A 22,249-nucleotide genomic window follows, 5' to 3' on the forward strand; every position below is an offset into this window, starting at 1 on the left:
GCAACCTAGTAGTGACACGGATGTGCGATGATTTAGCAGGTTGCTAATTGGTGGAATATAAGCGAACATTATGTGTTAGACACATTAGCTTTGTAGCTGCTCAATTTAAAGAAGCAAACTTCACACCACCTCAGCCACATCTTGGCTGACTGACTACGTTTGGAGTAAGAGGTATAATGAGTGTGTGAGAAGGGTCTGACTGCAGAGTCGCAGACTTACACCCACAGTTTCAGGCCAGTGGAACACATGCGCACTGTGCCATGTAAACAACGTCCTTATAGGACAGTTGAGCATCCCATTCACATTTCAACCAGTGGCCGGTCTCCTCTCCTCCAAAAAGGGACTGTTTGTGCTGGTTGTATGTGTCTCACTCAACCACTGCTAACCGGTTAAACCATGAGCCAAAACACACCACAAAACCAACAGAAATCACAAGAAACTTAATGGTTTCTATGGATTTTTTTTTTTAGCAGGGACACGTTCAAAAACTGAGGTTTGTTTTAGCCTAAAGCTTAATATTATCCTTCGTTTAAGCCTGTTATGGTAGACTTCTATTCCTTGTTGTCCCCATATTACGGGTAAGTTAACTGAGCTATACGTCTACATAATCCCTTCGCTTACTCAGACCACATAAGCTGTAGCTTGCATTATATTTAATTTGTCAATCTCAACATGCGTTCAAACCCAAGTTTGTTTTAGCTTAAAGTTTCAAATATAACGACAGCCCCACGCAAATTTATCACATATTTACTGGAAGCGTTGATAAGCCTAAAACTTGCTAAGAAAGACAAAACAAGTGCGCTGAATGCCGCTGGCTTGAACCTGATTTGGAGACGATGCTTCTAGCTTTAGTAATAAATTAAGATCTGACAGCTAAATAAAAATTTTCACAGCTCAGAAACTGATTTATACAATTATACAAATCGTAGCTTAACTTAGAAACGGTATCTCATCTTACAGCATCTTATCTGATCTCCAGTTAGGAAATCCTAAACTACTCAATCATGGTTTTGCGCACAGCTGAAGACGTCATAAACATCATCATCATCAAACATCAAAATGTTAAGCCAGACAGCTGCAGTCAGAGGCCGGTTCAGAACTATAAAGTAGTGAATATTGTGAGAGCTCCCCCTGCTGTTTATCAGAGCACCTCCGCTCCCCAGTTTTAGTCTCCGTTTCCAAAACGCTTTAGCCGAGTGCACTAATGTTACTCCTCCTAATAAACAGACCCACGTTCAGCTCTGTCTCCTCATTATTCACCACCATCACGGTAATATTTTATCATCATTAAGACTCGACGGTAATAAGAGGGGACAGTGGAGATCGAGTCTGCAGAGTGTGAGATTTTTAAAACACAGAGTTAGAAAACATCTCACAAGTTTTACAGTATAAATAAATGTAGCACCTTATGCTAGTAGTGAACTATGCTGCCTGCCACAGCCGCCTAAACTGATATAAACGGACGGTAAAACAGAAGTTTGGACACTGTTGAGGTTTATCCTAAAGTTAGGACCGTATTTTCCCCAGGTTTCCCCAGGATGTTTGTGTGATTCTCTTTTCTTATCTGGAGTGGATGATGAGATCATGAAGTTAGGAGCTGTTATTCTGTAATAGCTACTGTCCTAAATTCAGTCCATACTGAAGTCGTCATGGAGACTAAACAGATTTCAGAGCTAGGTTGTTTCTGTTACATGGATCCAGAAGCAGAAACTGGATTTTTTTCCCACTAGAGCAGGGGTGCCAGACTTATTCACAATGGACCAGTATGGCTGCTGCTCACTTGAGTTGTTTAATCAGTGAGCCTCACTCGCTCTTCAAACAGTCTACTGGAATGAGATCCTGCAGCCACGCCGGCCATTCGTGGACAAGCCTGGACCATCATGACACTGAAATCATTACAAGTGTAATTTAGCTCAAGACTAAGCTTAAACTCAGCGTGAGTGCTGCTCTAATATACAGCAGGAAACACAGAGAGACTTGTACCTCCACACACGTCTCTATCTCTGTGTATTTATTCATTATGGGCAGGATGGTCTCCATGCTGCTGTGCTCCACCAGGTCCGACTTATTTCCCACCAAGATCAGAGGAACCCTACAGAGGAACCCAGAGGAACCCCCCTTATTAGTTTTTCTGTATGTAGTGTATTTTCTTTTATATTTCTGCTATTTAATATACAATAATTGCTATTTTAGAATAAATAGTAGTTTAGAATTTATTAAACTAGAATCCAAAAGTACTGAGAACAACGACACACTGTTAAATCGAAAAGTATCTATACTCATCCATTTACAACACACAGAAAAAAAAAAAGTATTGATCAACAGAGAAGGAAGTTTCAGAGCTTTGGCTTGCTATAGTTTCTGTCTGTCCATCACTGACCTGCTGTCTTTATCCGTTCTGTCATTAATGAGTGGGATCCAGTGGCTGGTCACCTGAAGGAGGGAAAAAAACACCATCAGTTTACACCAACTTTGAGATTTTCTTGTCACCTGTTCATAGAACTTGATGCTGTTAAATATGCATAATTTTCTTACACCTGCACACAGTTCCAAGATCCATACCTAGACTCATTCACTCTAATGTACAATAATAAAACCACTGATATTAATGTACAAAAGCTTAGAACATTAGCCACATTATCACTGTTTGGCAAAGTGGTTCAGTCAACAAATACTAACAATTAAACAAAACAACTGCAGAGCATTAACGTCTTAGCCATATAAGCATAGATGGTTCCACCAAACAACCCTGCTGGAAGAAACAGCTGAAATTCTAAGTTGGTCTGAAGCTGGTTCAGCTGGGTAGCTGATCAGAGCTGTATATGTAAGAGATATTGGGAGAACAGCTTGGCCAGCTGGTTAGAGCTGGCAGACCATCTTTGTTGAGCTCCTCAGAGCTGGATGACCAGTTTTACCAACAGGCAGATGGTCAACAAGGTCTTAAAAAAGTAGTCAAGCTGGTTTAAAGCTGGTTTAGCTGGTTGACCATCTTTATTAAGCTGTTCAGAGCCAGATGACCAGCTTGGCCAAGCTGGTTAGAGCTGTCAGCCTAGCTTTGTTGAGCTCCTCAGAGCTGGATGACCAGTTGGCCAAGTAGATGGTCAACTTGGTCAAACAGGTCAAGCTGGATTTTTCAGCACGGTTGGCTTATAATGCTTCAGCATGTTCGCCCATACAAGCTAGCATCATGCTAACTCACCTTTTCAATGGACTTCTTGTTGTTGACGGAATACACAATGCATATGACATTAGCCTATAATGGAAAAACAAATGGACATAAACTACCACCAGCAGGTAAACACAGACAGAGAGGATCTTGGTAATGTTTTCTTTCTCACTGTTGCTATGAACTTCAAACAGTGGCGTTACCTTTGATATCTCCTGATACAGCTGTTCATCCGTCTGTTCCGCCTCTGTATGGATTTAAAAATAACAAACATCTCTTACTGTTGGGTTCTGACCTACAGGGTTCTGCTTAAGACCTTTACGGTCTCATAATGCAGCAGTAAGTGTTATTGATCTGATTGTTTCTCTACCTGAGTAATCAACTATGTGTGTAGGAACTCTCTCTGGAGTAACGTCGGCCGGGATGGTGATCTCTTCAGCCTTGTAGGGAACCTACAAACACACAAAAAAGTTTCTAAACACACTGTTTACTCTCCAATCCATATGGAATCCTACATATGGAAACTAAGCTGTAAACATCCCATTCTCAATTAATCAAAACGTTTTGTTGAATTACATTACATTTACAGCATTTGGCTGACGCTCTTATCCAGAGCGACTTACAATTTGATCATTTTACACAGGGAGGCGAAGGCAGTGTTAGGAGTCTTGCCCAAGGACTCTTATTGGTATAGTGTAGGGAGCTTGTCCAAACAGGGGATTGGACCCCAGTCTACAGCATAGAAGGCAGATGTGTTACCCACTACACTAACCAACCACAGTATTATGTGATTTGTAGATTTTCTAAGTGAAAATAATTGAACTCTACAGAAAACAAACTAAACGCAGTTTCTGTTTACTTGCTGAGTTTTACATAATAGAAAAACATCTACCATAATATGGGCCATAACTTTTGCACAGGCCACACTTTGCTTTTGCAAACTTTTGCACATGACTCTATTCTGATGTATTACTGGGTGTTAACAAACATAAACATGTTCATTGCCCAGATAAAGTGTTTAAACAATGTACTTAGGTGCAGAAGTTGTTTGCACAGTATTGAATATCCACCTATTTAGCCTACAGCAGTTGAGCTCCTCCCATTCATGCTGAAGCTATGAGGAGTGTTGAAGGCAAATTCTAAGCCTTCATATCTAGTTTACATTAAGGAAAATAAGCAATGTCTGAAGCTCAGTCGTTCCTCTGACTATTTAAAAAAATGTTAAAACTATTTGCAACAAGTTTGCAATTATTTTATATGACATTGTACTTTGTTTTTTAAATATTTATTTATTTTTCCTTTGAATACTGCATCCTGACACAGAGGTACATTTTTCTTTCTTCTTTAGTTTTTTTATTCTGTTTCATACCCTGTATCCTTTTATACATGGTCAAAGCTCAATTCATTTTTTTTTGTTTTTTAAAGATAGAGGGTAGCCAATGATAACAGGGATGATCAACATATATCTACTCTAAAGGCACCGTAACACAAAATGAAGGAATAAAGACGAAAAAATAAAGCTAGCAGTTACCACATCTGGGAATTCCTCGCTGACCAGAGACATGATCAGAGACGTCTTCCCCACTTTGGCTGTACAAGCAAACACAGAGACACACAAAAGAATTTGATCATTATATGATTATTATATGACATCATATGATATATTCATATTTTTTTCTGACAATGCGTGTTACATAAATAAAACTGGACTGAAGCAATGGCAGAGGGCTGAGTGATGCTCGCTGTATTGATCTGCATTTCACCTCCCTGATGGGTTTTTCTGGACAAGCATATCCAACTAATACAGGAGTGACCCCATATGTGCCAAGTCACACTTGGCGCCTGAAGTTTGCTTCAGTTATTATGAGGCTAATGCAGCTATCAAGTAATAGGAGCCTACAGTATTATGTAAAAGTCAGACACCGCCCCCCATTCCTTATTTATAAACATCATTTCCAGTCAAACAGGCCATTAGGCACAAGTTATTCATTTTTCAGTGTGAGGGGAAAAAAGTGCAAAAGGTGTTTAACAAAAAGGCATAACAGCGAAATCTACTATCAGCTGTTATAGAGTTATATAGAATGTTCAGTGTTCACTCTATACCTTTAGTCCAGCTCCTATTCTTTTAAGGAGACTCTCAGTTTCTCAAAGAATCTGCAGACACACCTCCACAGTTCAGTCTTAGAAGCTGGTTGATCGTTTTCTGAAGTAATCAGTAATTGTTTGATGTGTCCGTCTCCTTTTCTCAGTGAGGTTCTTCTTGAACAGCTACACATCCTTTCAGGCCCATAGCGCTGAGTGGTCTTCTCACCTGTGGATGTTTTCAGATCTGAAGCAGCTGGATTTTCTCCTCTCTCTCAAAGATGAAAGCTTTATGTGCTGTTTATCTTATGGGGACAGTTTTGGTGTCTTCCAGGTCTTCCAGGTGCTTGTTAAGAGACCCATTTGCTCTGTAGTTTTTAAAATCCAGTTTTGGAAATTAAAGTTTTTTTTTTTTTTTCATTCAATAACTTGTATTTAACAGCTGTTTTGACTGGAAGATAAACTGTCACCCAAAATGTCAAATTTGATTTTTAGCCTTTAGTAACATCCTGCTGCATGAAAATAAGCATGCTTGGATTATGAGAAATTCCAAACTAAAACTAGAGTTTAATATGACATTTGTCAGCGTAGTTGCCCTGTTATCAGGAATCTTATAATGTTTAATTTCACATTAAACGCTGTTTATATCTTAACCAGGGAATTATGCAGAAATTCTGAAAAATGGGTGAAACTCCTCTTTTAAAATCAGTAATCTAAACTACACTCTTAAAAAGATTGATCTTTAAATGTTCCTTAATAAAGACAGTGGTTTTGTATAGAACCATGAACACTCAAAGAAGCATCTGCATGCTTAAATGGTTCTTCGTGTGGTGAAATGGCTCTTCAGATCACTGGAGAATGTGTTGTATATTGTTCTATATAGAAGCTTTTTAAAAATGTATACAAGCTTGACATGGTACCAATAGCAGAACCCCTATTAGTGCTATTTAGCACCATATACAACACATTCTCCTTTAGTCTGAAGAATCGTTTCACCATACAAGCGGGTCTTCACACCTGAGTGTTCAAGGTGCTATACAGAACCATTATCTTTACAAAAGAAGACCCTTGAAGACTCTTTATTACGAGTGCAACTGTTAATCAATGAAAGCACTTTGTTCACCCAAATTAACGTCGTTTTCAGGAGAGATGTGTGTGCAGGATAACATCCAAGACTTACAAAGAAAACGATTTTCTCCAATAATGACATTTCTGTTTACTGTGATGCTAATACCACGAGAATGAAGGGCGTCCCTTACTGCAGATGGGAGACTGTGTGGGTTTTCCGTACCTCATCTTTCTGTTTAAAACAGCACACTGTGTTTACTGTGAGATTAAGTTTAACCGCTCTGGTCACCCTGACTCTGTATACGTATAACACTAGTTACATCTAAGGCTTCCACACGGGGCAGCAGGGGCACCAAAACGACTGCAAATGACTGTATCAGCAGAAGGGTGTTCCCCTTATCTTTAAACCTGAATGTCTCACTCCCAAGCTCACTGCAGCACAGCTGTAGGAGGGGAGTAAGCATGTTTACATCAGAAGTAGCGTCGGGATTTTTCCATTTTGGCCCGGAGTGCCCCTTTAACTTACAGGCCTTATCCATTTATTTATGATCAACTGTTTTTCTTCAGGGTTCATTTAAATTTAATCACACAGGGCACTTTCTGCACACAGTACCAAATGATCACATTTGAGAATGAGGTACATGTCATGTACAAATGACCCAAAATAGCCACAGTCCACTCTAGGTTTAAAGGACCAACAGCCTGGGGAAATGAATGAGTTTTAATCTCAAGTCTTATGAAGTATTTTAATGTTTCCTATCAATATAGTCCATATACTAAAACAAAGCCAGTCTTCAATCCATTGTTTTTGTGATCACTGCATTATATAGCCGCTTATCCAGTTTACAGCAGTTTAGCCCCGCCCACAATTTACATGTTATAAGGAGCGTTTCAGCCTGACCCAGTAACAAAAACAGCTAGTTTGGGCAAAGTAAAAATGAATTATTACTCTTCTTTAAGACATACACCACACAAACTTCATAAATAGACCTCAAAAAGCAAGAAAAAAGTACTGTATGAGCCCTTTAACTTGTGCCAGCCCTGCAGGCAGAGCCGGTCTAAGTTTGTTTGATTATAAGCCTATGAAATCTGCAGCTCTGTTTATGCACAGCAGTGAGATTATTATCTCATTATCTCTATCTGTGTATAACGGCAGTGACGACAGTAACAGCAGTATCATGAAGCATATGATTAGCTATTCATTTCACTAAACATTCAAACAGCCAGCGCTGCAATCTGAGTTGTTATTTAAAAACGAAACACTTTCCCCAGAGAGCTCTTCAACCTAGTTTCACCACAGCAGCGTTCCCCTGCTTCAGCTAACACAGCACAACCCGCAGTGCAAATTCATTTGCTATGCTTTTGATTTGCAATGCAAAACTAGCTGTTTTTAGAACCAACATGCACCGAGCGCCTACTTAGCACTTTGACTGAAGGCATGCGTGCAGGCACTCCTGACCTATTCCTCCAATCCTCAGCATTCTTCTAGGAACTGGGCACTGGCTGCATGTGTTAGACAGAACTTCCACCAACTGTTCACAGTTTCTGCATAATTAAAGAGGTAAGATGTAAACAAAATCATTCAGAGCGGTTTGGTGTGAAATGCTTTGATCTTGAGAAACGTACTGAGTCAGAATCACAGCGGTGGTGAGAGGAACCAGACGTCCGGCTCTAAAGGCTATGTGTTGCAGACATGGCGAAACCCTGGTTCCCATCACCACCACTGTAAAGACACAGAGACTCTACCATCAACCGTTTCATATCAAACCACTCCGAATGAGTCTGTTTACATCTCAACTAATGAATTATACAGAAACGGAGAAGAAAATCAGACAAAATCCTCCTTAAAACATGCAGACGAAGCCGTTCCTGAACTTCACTGTGAATGCTGAGTGGAATGTGTGTTGTGAGCAGTAGCTGGCAGGCCAGAGTGAATTGACTGCACACACCTAGCTTTAGCCTTTTGGGCTAATGTTGGCTCATTTACAGTCCATACTGTTTATATAGTAAGTAAAACAAATCAGACAGCAGCAGCAAAACAGAGACGCTTGGTCATGCTCATGGAGATCTAACCCAACATATCTAATCCAGACGATCAGTCTAATTAATCAGACGTTGGATGTGAGCTGGAAGTGAAACATGTATGAAGGTCCATCAGGGGTCCATACCTGAGACCCTTACTCCTCCTTTCAACAAGCTACGTGAAACTAGGGCGCAGTGGGCATGTGTAGACCAGGGGATTATCCTCAGAGGACTACTGGAACTCTATGAATGACAGTGATGCAACTGAAAATATAAGAGTGCAAAAAGCACCACATGACCCCCATTTTTAAACTTGGAGACACCTTATGGGACCAACATTAAAGGGGAACTCCACTGACTTTTATAAAACTCTGGCTAACTAAATGGTTCAGAGTCGTTCAGAGCGGTTTGGAGTGAAGTGCTCTGCTCTAGAGAAACTCAGAGTCAGAACTGTTCACAGTGGTGGTGATAGGAACCAGACGTCCTCCTCTAAAAGCTCCCTCACAGAAGGTTATGACATGAGATATGAATACACTGCCTGATGTCTGAGACATTGTGTGATACGGTTTTGTTTTCTAGTCCGTTTATTTTAATCCATTCGTGGTGCCAGGATACACGCAGGGCGCTGTGAGGCAAAAACAGTCCCCCAAGAAAACTGATTAGGTCAGATTTTTCACTATTTCACCAGCATCAACACTGCATATTCAAACTCAGAAGACACGTGTAGGCCCACTGGTGGAGAGTCAATAAGATGTCTAGATTTGTGTTGTAGTCATGGCAATCACTGGATCCTATCACCACCACTGTCATGAGATCTGAACCACTCTGAACCACTGTTTACATCTAAGTAAATTAATTATGCAGAAATTTGGAAAAAATGGTGGAATTCCCCTTTAGAACGTAAATGCCACACTAGAGGGCAACAGCTGTGGTCAATAGTAATGTAGAGGGTAAATAACACAGAGGATGATCCTGTGAGGCAGAAACTGGCTTCTTATTGGAATTTTGCGTTCCACCTTAAATAGTGCGGGATCCGCCACAATGTAACCTAACCGCTGCACCGTTTAAGGTGGACCATTTAAGGTGGAACGGAAAATTCGAAAAAGACGCCAACTCCAGCCTCCCAGTGCCTCGAGGTTGTTATTCGAGCGATATAAAGCGAAAAGACAGGAATGCGCTGTGGTTCAGAAACAACACACTTTCCATGACTTACGTTCTCCCACCAGCAGAATCCTGACGTCCTTGCGCATCTTCCTCTCTCCTAATCTCGTCTCGGGCGCTGAGAGCGAGGAGCATTAAGCCTTCAGCGCTGGATGCGGGTGATGAACAGAATAAGGCAGAAGCAGCAGCTCCAGCGCTGTAACGCAGGCACAGAGCCAGCCGCCGTGTGGCTGATGAGCCCGGTCAGCCTGGTCCTGCTGCTGGACTTCACTGCTCAAACACTCACTCTCCTCCTCCTCCTGACCTCCAACGTGTCTACGGATCCCTCTCAGGGCCAATTCCAGCACGCGATGTAGCTCCCAGAGACGTGCGCGTGCGTTTACAATATGCAGTATTATTATTATACAGAGTTTATTAAAGAATGTTCTGTTGTGAAAATGGTTTACATTTAGTGTAACATACTATAAGCATGTATTTATTAATATATATATTTGCCGTTAAAAACAAAACGCCTCTCCATTTTTGTCAATTTTTATTTTTGTAAATTATTTGAATTTATCAATCAGTCAATCTATCTATCTATCTATCTATCTATCTATCTATCTATCTATCTATCTATCTATCTATCTATCTGCCTGCCTGCCTGCCTGCCTGTCTGTCTGTCTGTCTGTCTGTCTGTCTGTCTGCCTGCCTGCCTGCCTGCCTGTTGGTGTATCTATCTATCTAGATATCTATCTGTCTGTCTATGTATCTATCTGTCTGTCTATCTGTCTGCCTGTCTGTCAATGTATCTATCTGTCTGTCTGTCTATGTCTATGTATTTGTCTGCCTGTCTGTCTGTGTCTGTCTATCTATCTATCTATCTATCTATCTATCTATCTATCTGTCTGTCTGCCTATGTATCTATCTGTCTGTCTGTCTGTCTGTCTATGTATCTATCTGTCTGTCTATGTATCTATCTGTCTGTCTGTCTGTCTGTCTGTCTGTCTGTCTGTCTGTCTGTCTGTCAATGTATCTATCTGTCTGTCTGTCTGTCTGTCTATCTGTCTATGTATCTATCTGTCTGTCTGTCTGTGTCTGTCTATCTATACACTGTAAGACACACAATGCTTAAATGGTACTTTGCATGGAGAAATGGTTCTTTAGATTAATGGAGTGTGATGGAATATATTCAAAGTGTTCTGTGTAGAAAGGTTCAAACGGTTCTTTGTAGAACCATATACAACACATTCTCCAATCTAAAAAAACTTTTGGCCATGCAAAGAAAACTTAAAGCATGCAAATGGTGCTTAAGTGCTCATGGTTCTATATAGAACTAGCTTTACTAAGAAACTCCTCTTTTTTAAAAGTGTGCGCTCACATTCAGATTCAGATTCAGATTCACATTCAGATTCACATTCAGATTCAGATTCACATTCAGATTCCTTTATTGATCCCAAGGGGAAATTGCAGTTGTTGCAGTTGCAGCCATTTATGTAAAAATAAACACTTTACTAATAATTTAAGACAATATAGAGAAATTTACAGTATGTAAACAAGATTTAAGTACTTATGAATACAGTAAGGTGGCGGTGATTGTGATAGTAATATGAAACATCAGGTAGCAGTTACAATTATTTAAATTAGTTAGTGTTCCTCTGAGTTATTGCACACACAGTTGTTATTATTGCACATATGAACCGTTTCGTATTGAGTTTTGTGAATCACACACTGAGGGCGGAGTTATAGAGTTTGATGGCCACAGGTAAGAATGCCTTCCTGTCAGACTAGAGTGAGTCTTGAGCTGAATGAGCTGTTGTGTCTCATCTCATCATGCCAGTAAGAAATGCCAAACATTGAGTTTATTACAAACACGCCCACTCGTTTACAGGTCAGACCTAGAACAAGCAGCTGGCGAAGTGAGAAGACATCAGCCTCATAGAAAGTTGAACGTTGAGCCATTTTACAAGAAACTATTCCACTTCTAAGGAAAAGTTTCCTGCCAGAGATGCAAGAAAAGAGCCTATAGCTGAGCTGAAGCTTAAAACAGAGCAAAGAAAGTTTTCGTTTATATTTTTTAGCCTAGTACATGATCACATACCATATTTACAGGCAAGATGGTAAAAAGGACATATGTTGTGGCTCCCTAGGTGGTTTGATATTTGTTGAAAGGACAAAATGACTTTTCTTAACATTTGGGTTGCTGACCTCTAGGATAGGTAAATGTGCTTGTGACAAACAAAAACAGTGAATTCTTCTGAACTGGGCAGTGCAGGCACATTTTAACACGTTATTAATATTTGTGTACACAGTATCAAACTCTTTTGTTAAAAAAAACACCCCATGATATCGACCCTTTAACCAGCTGCACTGAAGAATACTGCTTTAAACCAAAACCAGAACAAAAGGAAAAAACAATATAATAAAGACTTTGATAAATCATCTGTTAGTCACAGGAAAGATCAGAGCATTTCTCTGCTGTGTCCCAAAAAGCCAGAACATGGGTCTGACCGGGCCACAGAAATCCACCTGGAAGTTGTACAGCTCGTCCTGTCTGTCCGTCAGGCTCCAGAAGGACAGACGACCACTATCCATGTCCAGCAGAACCCTGATGCTCTCAGGGCAGCCCTGTTTGAGTGGAGTCTCTGCGTTGTTGTGCCAGGCACTCAGTCGTGTGCTGCTCCTCTCAATGCACCAGGACGAGGAGCTTCTGCCGAGCTTTTCATTCCGGCCCAGGCCCGGATACGCCACACCGGCGGCCCAGCCAGAGCACAGCGACACATCCACGTCCCAGTAATGCCTCCCTGCAGAAAACTCCTGAGACGCCATCCACTGGCAGGCATCGAAGCGGCTGTTTTGGGTCATCGGCGAGCGAGATGACCTCACTTGCATCCTCCGTCTCTCCGGGACGAATGCCAAACGTCTGTGGCCCAAAGTAGGTGAGAAGGAGAGCAGCACAAACTCTGTGGGGAAAAGCATGGTGCTAAGTGCTTTCCTAAATCAACACTGTGGGGAGCGGTTTTGATTATGTGGTTTCAGATACTGTTCTCTATAAACATGGACTGAAATACATTAGCATAGCTAAAAAGGTCATAGCGGTCATTTTAAAGCCTGAATTGTGTCTGTATGTTTGTATATCGTCTGTTTTGTTTTTCATTGTACTTTTAAAGTCACTTAAGCTCATATGACTTTTTAACAGACCGATATACAAAGAAACAAACCCATAATTGTTGCTTAAATGACAATTTTTTAAAAACTTTCTGCATTGTTTGCTATGTGCTGCCCTGAAGGTTGTACAAGTGTGACACATAGTGGTAGCCGGTGGTAGCGTCACAGACTTATCACACTATGCAGATTGTGTATCTCAATCTTTGTCAAACATACTTTATACTAAAGGGTATTTCATTACAAATGGTAAAGGTGACTCCCTAGCCAGTTTATCAGACATCCACCTCTCTGGTGTACAATCTCTGAATGTGCTGTACTTATTTGTGCTTATATTTGTATTTGTAGATATTTTTCTTTGATCTCTCTGACTTTTTAAGACGCTTTCGTCAGTATTTCATGCAGTAATAAATCTTTGTGTGAAGACAGATTTACCTGCAGGTTCACTGAACTTCAGCCCCACTGCAGCAGAATCAGACAGACCGCAGGCTCCAGTCAAACCAGCCAGAGCATCTCTATCCTCCAGCAGGACCTCACTGATCTTCTCTGGATCACTGACTGGATCAGGCAGGGCATCCTCAGACTGGAGAAAGAAACTAATCTATTTATCAATTCATAAAAGTCTCTGGGGCTCTGGTTCTGAAATCTGATGAGCCACATTAAAGCACGTGTCAGGCTCCAGTCCTCACGGTGCAGCACGCTGCCTCATTAAACACCACTGATTAAACTCATCAGGCAATCAGCAAGGCCTTCATGAAATGAACTCAGAGGGTAAACGGCTCTCTTTGTCCTCAGGTCCCCAGTTTGACACGCCTGCATTAAAACCATAAAATACACTCCTAAAAAAGGTGGTTCTTCAAGGGTTCTTTAGTAAAGACAATAGCTACATAGAACCATTTCACCTGGTGAAATGGATTGATGGAGAATGTGCTGTAGATGGTTTTATATAGGACCTTTTTGAAAAAGGTTCTATGTAGCACCAAAAAGGGTTCTGCCAATGTTACGATGTTAAGCTTTTTGGTGCCATATAGAACCCTTTTCAAAAAGGTTCTGTATTGAACCATCTACAGAACATTCTCCATCTATCTGAAGAACAAAACGAAAGGGTTCCCAATTTATTATTATATATATTTTTTTTACATCATTTGAATAAACAGCTGCCCTTTAAATGGTGTATTATATTGTAAATTATGACAAATGGACCAACAGAAATGGTCCAAAATGACATAAAAATAATGAAATACGAATAAAATCGTGTTCCATTAATATAAAGATACTGTGATGGGAGATACTGGGACAAATGTCAAAGGTACTAGGACAAATGAGGTTTTGTTCCCATAGTGGCAATAAATATGTGCAAATTCAGCCAGTTTAGCTCCGCCCATTTACACTGACATTATATGGAGTGTTTCAACTAAGAATGCTGTTTGAATGAGGCAGCCAATCAGAAAAGAGCTCATTTGTAACAAAAACAGCCGGTTTAATTGTAAGGGATAGACAGATGTTGGAAAATAATTAGTTATGAAATTAAGTTGTGGTACACAGAAACACTTAAATGCCATATGAGGACCTTTGAAAGACATTTCACAGAATAAATCATGAGGCTCGTCAATATAAGGTACCTCTTCTATGTGTGAAAGGCCATTCAGGCTGTCCTCAGGTTCTGAAGGTAGGCCACTGTCACTGTCAGCAGCTCCTAATCCACTGTCCAGCGACCAACTGAAAACTTCAGCAGTCTGAGTGTCCTCTTTCATGACAATGGACTCATCCTAAATGATATAGTGAAGTTACAGTATAGCCACACTTTACATAAACAAAGAGTACCTCTTCTATATTGTCCCTACCTGTGGGTTCAGTTCAGTTAGGAAGGTTTCTATTTTTTTTATCTCCAGCTTTAAGAACTCCAGTCTTCTCACCAATGCTTCCTGAGAAGAAATAAAACATAATATAAAAATATTTAAAAGTACACATGTGCATTGCGAGCTCTGTGGGACCTGCAGTCAGCACTGCTTTAAAGTGACGGTTTTGTGGGAAATGAAATTTGATCTCATACATACATAGCTTTAGATTGGTATATAATGCTTTTGTAATTTCAGATGGAATATCTTTAGGTTTTGAAATGCTTTTAAGCCAACACTAAAGCAGGGTCTGTAAAACTGGCGAAACTGGCCTACAGTGGGGCATCATAAAATACAGAAGACTAAACAACTAAACAACTATGTCAAAATAATGAGTTACTACATTTCAAGAAAGTAAGTAATTATTTAGGGACAATAAGTCATTACAAGGTACTATGTCATTATTTAAGCCCTTATGTTGACCTTGTATGTCATCATTTTGGGAATAAGTCAATATTTAGACATGCTAAGTCATTAGTTTGACATGTCATTACTTTGAGAATAAGTCATTGTGTAAATATAATTTACGCGTGTATGTAATTAACACAGAAAAGACTAAACGATCTGTGCACAGAGCACAGAACTCAGGACACAGGACACAGAATACAAAACACAGGGCACAGAACATGGGGCACAGAACACAGGGCACAGAATACAGGGCACAGAACACAGGACACAGAACACAGGGCACAGAATACAGGGCACAGGACACAGGGCACAGAACACAGGGCACAGAATACAGGGCACAGAACACAGGACACAGAACACAGGGCACAGATTACAAAACACAGGACACAGGGCACAGAACACAGGACACAGAATACAAAACACAGGGCACAGAACACAGGGCACAGAACACAGGACACAGGGCACAGAACATGGGGCACACAGCACATACACAGAACACAGGGCACATAACACAGGGCACAGAACACAGGGCACAGAACACAGGACACAGAACACAGGACACAGAATACAAAACACAGGGCACAGAACACAGGGCACAGAATACAAAACACAGGGCACAGAACACAGGGCACAGAACACAGGGCACAGAACACAGGGCACAGGGCACAGAACACAGGGCACAGAACACAGGGCACAGAACACAGGACACGGAATACAAAACACAGGGCACAGAACACAGGGCACAGAATACAAAACACAGGGCACAGAACACAGGACACAGAACACAGGGCACAGGGCACAGGACACAGGGCACAGGACACAGGGCACAGGGCACAGGACACAGGACACAGTACACAAAACACAGGGCACAGAATACAAAACACAGGACACAGGACACAGAACACAGGGCACAGAATACAAAACACAGGGCACAGAACACAGGGCACAGAACACAGGACACAGAATACAAAACACAGGGCACAGAACACAGGGCACAGAACACAGGACACAGAATACAAAACACAGGGCACAGAACACAGGGCACAGAACACAGGGCACAGAACACAGGGCACAGAACACAGGGCACAGAATACAAAACACAGGGCACAGAACACAGGGCACAGAATACAAAACACAGGGCACAGAACACAGGGCACAGAACACAGGGCACAGAACACAGGGCACAGGGCACAGGGCACAGGACACAGGGCACAGGACACAGGGCACAGGACACAGGGCACAGGGCACAGGACACAGGACACAGGACACAGGGCACAGATTACAAAACACAGGGCACAGAATACAAAACACAGGACACAGGACACAGAACACAGGGCACAGAATACAAAACAGGACACAGAACACAGGGCACAGATTACAAAAAACAGGGCACAGAATACAAAACACAGGACACAGAATACAAAACACAGGACACAGGACACAGAACACAGGGCACAGAACATAGGACACAGAACACAGGACACAGAACACAGGACACAGAATACAAAACACAGGGCACAGAACACAGAACACAGGACACAGAACACAAAACACAGGGCACAGAACACAGAACACAGGACACAGAACACAGGGCACAGAATACAAAACACAGGGCACAGAACACAGAACACAGGACACAGAACACAGGGCACAGAATACAAAACACAGGGCACAGAATACAAAACACAGGGCACAGGACACAGGGCACAGAATACAAAACACAGGGCACAGAACACAGAACACAGGACACAGAACACAGGGCACAGGACACAGGGCACAGAATACAAAACACAGGGCACAGAACACAGAACACAGGACACAGAACACAGGACACAGGGCACAGGACACAGGGCACAGGACACAGGACACAGGGCACAGATTACAAAACACAGGGCACAGAATACAAAACACAGGACACAGAACACAGGGCACAGGACACAGGGCACAGGACACAGGACACAGGACACAGAACACAGGGCACAGAATACAAAACACAGGGCACAGAATACAAAACACAGGGCACAAAGCACAGGGCACAAAGCACAGAACCCAAGACTAACAGGACTAAGGAGAAGGCGAAACTCACTCTCGTTAGCTTCTCTCTTTCGTAACTGAAGCAATGATCTGCTCTCGCCGCCACTTGGTTCCATATCTCACGACCTCCAGCCTCCTGTAGGTCCAGGATGTTGGACAGACTGACATTTTTCCTCAGTTTGTGCTGCGCTGGGAGCGAAAACCGGCACTGAGGGCAGTTTCTCCTCCCGCGGACCAAATGGCTCTCTATGCAACTGTGGCAGTAGCTGTGACCGCAGGCCAGAGTGACCGGCTCCCCAAAGAGCTCGAAACATATGGAGCACTTCAGGCTGTTGACGACGACTTTCAGGATGTCTTCATGCGCCGCCGACATGGTGGAGAAACCTAAGGCGCTGTTTAGGAATCGAAAGTGAAACAGCAGCAGGGCTCATTTCACTGAGACGGAACTGTTCTCATCCGGAACTAAACACACGCAGCCTGTGGATCCCGCCCGTACCGTAACTGTCAGGACAGGCGAGGACAGGTTATGGGGGATTCCAGCTTCAGCGGTTTCAGCTTTATTTTAGTAAAATGAGCGACGATGTTGGTCGCTGCGCGGTTTCTGTCTTCTCTTCTCCTCAGAGGTAAAAACACATCTGATCGCTGTCGTTTGAAGAAGCGCATGAAGGCAGTTTGCTGCTTTAGCATCAGCTAAGCTAAGCTAGTAAAGAGGCAGCGGTGTCGATGAAGAGAATCTGGATTTAACAAAATAAATATTTTGCGTTTAACTGGATTTTGAACACTTTAAACTGTTTGCTTTAACATTAAAGATAATTTGCATTATAAAATGTAAAGTTACATTCATACCTGCCTCGCAGGACATGAGCTCAAAAGTGACTTTTATTAACTACTTAAGCAAAATTCATTTAAATTAAATTCAGCATTTTGGTGACGCGGGATTGCTAATTTGAGCAAACGCACACACAAAAAAAAGAAAACGTAATTTTGAATAAAAGTATGAACATTAAATGGAATGATTGGCGATATGCCAAAAACGCGTCATGACACCTCGAGACGTTTTCATGAAACATCGCGATATTTAGTTTTTTGGTAGATTTAGTTGGAACAGATAAAACAGAAGCCACAAAAATTCTACTTCTACTCATAAAAATAATAATAATAACTACAGTGTCTTTCATTAAATGTTTTAAAACGGCACTGCATTAAATTTAAGTAAACCGTAAGCGAAAATAGTTGTCTGCCTGTACTGTAACACCTTATTAGCCCTCTATAGACGGTTTTCATAACTTCATAAATTTCTGTGAATTCCGCTTAATTATATTAGCTCCAATGAAAGTTGTTTCCTTTATTTAAAATCATTTTGAGTTTATTAACCTTGTTTGTGTTCAGCTCATATTAAATTGGCCTTAATCAGCTCTGTGTTCTGTAGGTCACTCAGGTCTCCTCCCTCCCGCGAAGCTCCGCCCTCTGTACTGCACATGCTGCCGCAGGGCAGTCCTTATCCCGGCTGCAGGTCTGGAGTCCTTCAGCGTTGAAGCTCTGGATCTCTGCGGGGAAAACAAATCGCTGGACTCCTTCTACACCCCTGAGCAGCGGGAGACTATCCTAAAGCTCCTCAACACGGGGTCAGAGACCGAACTGGCTGGGGTCAAGCTGCTCAGAGGGCGAAAACTGGTTAATATGCTGGAGTACAGGACGAGAAACGGACCCTTTAAAGATCTGGAAAGCATTGTAAATGTGCCGCTGCTAAAACATAAGAGCGCCGTCATCGTGTTTAACTCCATCCTGAACCCGGCTGTGCGGAAAGAGAAGAAGAAGGAGAAACTCCAGCTTGCAAAGTTCATCAGACCATTGGTGGACAAGGAACATTTACAGGTGAATAAACAGCAAGGTATTTTTCCTGATTAAGTCCTGGAATAGTAGAAAATCCTAAAAAATTGTAGAGACTAACAACACACAACAAAATCTTATATCTGGAATGGTAACTTACAGGAAAAGGAGGCACTGCAGTCTAAAACCAGAGTTTAATGTGTTTTGTCTTTTGCAGTATTCTGTAGTTAAGATATAATCCCTTTAACATACATTAATGTAAGATTAACTTTATTTAACCAGGAGAATCTCACTGACATGACAAATCTCTTTTAGAGTGCTTTTCTATCCAACAGGACAAAAACGAATGGCTTCATTTTGATAATGATGAGCGTGATCAGACTTGTTTTGATTCTCCTTCTCATGTTATTTTTACAGGCTGCCACTTCTATCGTCTCCATTGTGTGCGGCACAAATAAAATAGCGTGGACGCATGTGGACCGGGCGGTGACCGTCTTAGACTGGCAGCAGGAGGAGTGCCGCAGTTTCATGAATGGGACGTATATGGCATCCAGTTATTTGGAAGATGTAAGACTGTTGGTTCTGTATATTTTTACTGATTTCTTTAAATGCTTGTTGTATAACGGACACAGATGTGTAGAATAACCTAAACCCGTACTGCAGTAAAAGCGTTTTTAATTCATAAAATGAAAATTCCTCTAAATGGCAGCTCATAAAACTACTCTGAGTATTGAGGAGCTCGAACAGTGGAACTTCTTAGTCCATCCAACGTCTTTCAGCACAGGAACTTCTATCTGTTAGACTTTGTGTTTCCTTTTGGGTCATTTGGGTGTAAAATAAAATGAGAGGAACCATAAAGCAGGAGAGGAGCTGAACCAGCACAACATAATGAAAGTAAACCCCAAAAAAGAACTAAATATTATAGGTCTAATATCCTATACTTTTCAAAGATTTCTTTCCCCTGAATGTCCATTTATAACTTGTGTCTGGTTTTATGTACGTGTATGTAGATCAAGGATAATTTATGCATTTTCCAACCTCTCTTTATCCATTTTTAACCAGCTGTTTTTGTTAAGAATAATATGTAAATGAGCTGTTCTGATTGGCTGCCCTGTATTGCGTCTCATTCATAAAGCAGTTCAAGCTAAATCATTCCTTGTAACTTCAGTGTAAATGAACTACTGGGTGGATATGCATTGATGGAGGCGTATTGGTTTTTGTGACATCACAAAAGCTGTAAACTAAGAACAGACTGTTTCTGGAGCTTAGTTGTCATACATGGACTTTGTGGAATAGGATGTGAGCAATATGTTAATAATATGTTAAAAATAAGTTTTGAGACTTTAACAGTGTTTATATCCTACATGAACTCAGAAAACCATCAGTTTTAGTACATGTAACTAAATAACTGTAATTCGTTACCTTCCTCTAGCACTGAACCCTGGATTACCCTCTTTTTACACTTTGTGCTCCAGATTTCAGCCGTGGTTTCAAACCTGCCTGCTGCTGATTTGTTTGTGGTGGAGAAGCCGGGCATATCTCTCCAGAACACGACGCTGTACCCGGTCATGGCTCACCTGCGGACGGTGGAGGCCATGCTCTTCGCTCTGCTCAGCCCGAAGAGAGAGCCAGGGTCCGCCCCAAAGGTTTTAAACATGATGCGCACCACAGTGGGCCGACATTTCGGCCTGATAGTGGGCGAGAGTCGGACAAGCGGCGCTCAGACGGTCAGGCAGATGATGACCGAGTCTGTGACGAAGAAGTATCCACGGGTGACGTTCCCGAGAGAGATGCTGATGAGGTATCAGGGGGCATTCCACATAAATAGCAGGAACAGAGGGGAGGAGCTGTGTGACGCGCTTCTCCAAGCTGTGGCTTTCTATGAGCTGCTCACAGAGTGAAGGACAGATGGACATGTGAGTGGAGCCAAAAGGTTTTGGAACCTCAAACTGTGCTCAGGAGGGTGCTAACAATTAGTTACCAAATGAGTCAACAATGTAAATGATTCAAAACGTTTACACACTAGTTAAAGTGATATACACAGAAGTGTATGGACACTTGATCATCACATCTATAAAGGCTTATTGAACATCCTGTCCCTGAGTGCTATGATGTTCGTATGATCCACACAGTCATTCTGACAGACTAATACACTACAGGAAGCGTAGGGGGCGATACGGCTTCTACTGTTTCATTTATAAAGCTCTATAATGTTCATATGATCCACACAGTCACTCTGACAGACTGTAATACACTGCAGGAAGCGTAGGGGGCGATACGGCTTCTACTGTTTCATTTAAAAAGCTCTATAATGTTCATCTGATCCACACAGTCACTCTGACAGACTGTAATACACTACAGGAAGCGTAGGGGGCGATATGGCTTCTACTGTTTCATTTAAAAAGCCTCTATAATGTTCATATGATCCACACAGTCACTCTGACAGACTGTAATACACTACAGGAAGCGTAGGGGGCGATACGGCTTCTACTGTTTCATTTAAAAAGCTCTATAATCTTCATATGATCCACACAGTCGCTCTGACAGACTGTAATACACTACAGGAAGCGTAGGGGGCGATATGGCTTCTACTGTTTCATTTAAAAAGCTCTATAATGTTCATCTGATCCACACAGTCACTCTGACAGACTGTAATACACTACAGGAAGCGTAGGGGGCGATACGGCTTCTACTGTTTCATTTAAAAAGCTCTATAATGTTCATATGATCCACACAGTCACTCTGACAGACTGTAATACACTACAGGAAGCGTAGGGGGCGATACGGCTTCTACTGTTTCATTTAAAACGCTCTATAATGTTCATATGGTCTGCACAGTCATTCATGATCTTTGAATAATGGCGGCAACAGGAGAGCCGAACCCAAAGAAAGCAGGACCGTTAATTAGTTGAGTAAGTGATGGATTAATTGATTATAGAAATAACCTTTAGTTGCAGTTCTAATAATAAGAATGAAAGCAGGTCAGAGTCTGTCAGTGGAAGCTGTTGCTGCATATTTGTGATTTATTTTGATCATACAAATTTACATTCTCTTCTGATGTTTTGTAGACTGACACATCCTACGTCTGCATTGTGTTCAGCACAAGTGAAACATGCTGGACGCACGCGGCCCGAGCGATGACCATGTGAAGACTGCCAGCAAGAAGAGTGCTGGGATTTCATGGTGTACAGGGCGTCCAGTTCTTTGGAAGCTGTATGACTGTCATTCTAGATGGACTTTCCCCACAAACCTCTACTTTCCAGCTATGAACACCTCAGACTAACAAGCTAGTAGTTTTCTCTGTTCTTGCTGATTTAATTAGAGGATGGTGTCTTTAATGCACAACAAAAGCCCGATTGCTTAAAGTGTATAAATTGCATATTTATTGTGTGAAAATAAAGTGAGAACAGTAACCGTTCATGAAGGTACTTTTCAT

The 22,249-nt window shown here is 41.7% G+C and overlaps 3 protein-coding genes across 4 annotated transcripts in view; 1 reads left to right on the plus strand and 2 right to left on the minus strand.

Moving 5' to 3' along the window:
- rhot1b (ras homolog family member T1) overlaps positions 1 to 9,814 on the minus strand; it is a 29,478-nt gene extending 19,664 nt beyond the window's left edge. For both annotated transcript variants that reach the window (XM_017693079.2, XM_017693077.2), the window contains exons 1-7: positions 9,552 to 9,814; positions 4,698 to 4,756; positions 3,537 to 3,618; positions 3,370 to 3,413; positions 3,200 to 3,253; positions 2,381 to 2,433; positions 1,984 to 2,092 (exon numbers count right to left, since the gene is read on the minus strand). In XM_017693079.2, coding sequence (XP_017548568.1) covers positions 1,984 to 2,092; positions 2,381 to 2,433; positions 3,200 to 3,253; positions 3,370 to 3,413; positions 3,537 to 3,618; positions 4,698 to 4,756; positions 9,552 to 9,588 — 438 coding nt within the window. In that variant the 5' untranslated portion in view covers positions 9,589 to 9,814. The remainder of the gene's footprint in view (positions 1 to 1,983; positions 2,093 to 2,380; positions 2,434 to 3,199; positions 3,254 to 3,369; positions 3,414 to 3,536; positions 3,619 to 4,697; positions 4,757 to 9,551) is intronic.
- A 1,358-nt stretch (positions 9,815 to 11,172) lies between these two features.
- LOC108424820 (E3 ubiquitin/ISG15 ligase TRIM25) lies at positions 11,173 to 17,418 on the minus strand. Its single transcript, XM_017693075.2, has 5 exons — positions 17,036 to 17,418; positions 14,488 to 14,568; positions 14,266 to 14,412; positions 13,079 to 13,226; positions 11,173 to 12,441 (listed from the first exon to the last, which is right to left on the minus strand). Exons 1-5 carry the CDS (start codon positions 17,354 to 17,356, stop codon positions 11,918 to 11,920), a joined length of 1,221 nt encoding a protein of 406 aa, XP_017548564.1. The 5' UTR covers positions 17,357 to 17,418; the 3' UTR covers positions 11,173 to 11,917.
- Positions 17,375 to 22,231, plus strand: tefm (transcription elongation factor, mitochondrial). The gene is made up of 5 exons (XM_017693076.2): positions 17,375 to 17,606; positions 18,413 to 18,858; positions 19,231 to 19,380; positions 20,289 to 20,729; positions 21,882 to 22,231. Exons 1-4 carry the CDS (start codon positions 17,564 to 17,566, stop codon positions 20,712 to 20,714), a joined length of 1,065 nt encoding a protein of 354 aa, XP_017548565.1. The 5' UTR covers positions 17,375 to 17,563; the 3' UTR covers positions 20,715 to 20,729; positions 21,882 to 22,231.
- Positions 22,232 to 22,249: the final 18 nt, after the last annotated feature.

The sequence above is a fragment of the Pygocentrus nattereri genome, chromosome 30 (genome assembly GCF_015220715.1).
Source record: "Pygocentrus nattereri isolate fPygNat1 chromosome 30, fPygNat1.pri, whole genome shotgun sequence".
In the NCBI taxonomy this organism is placed as follows: domain Eukaryota; kingdom Metazoa; phylum Chordata; class Actinopteri; order Characiformes; family Serrasalmidae; genus Pygocentrus; species Pygocentrus nattereri.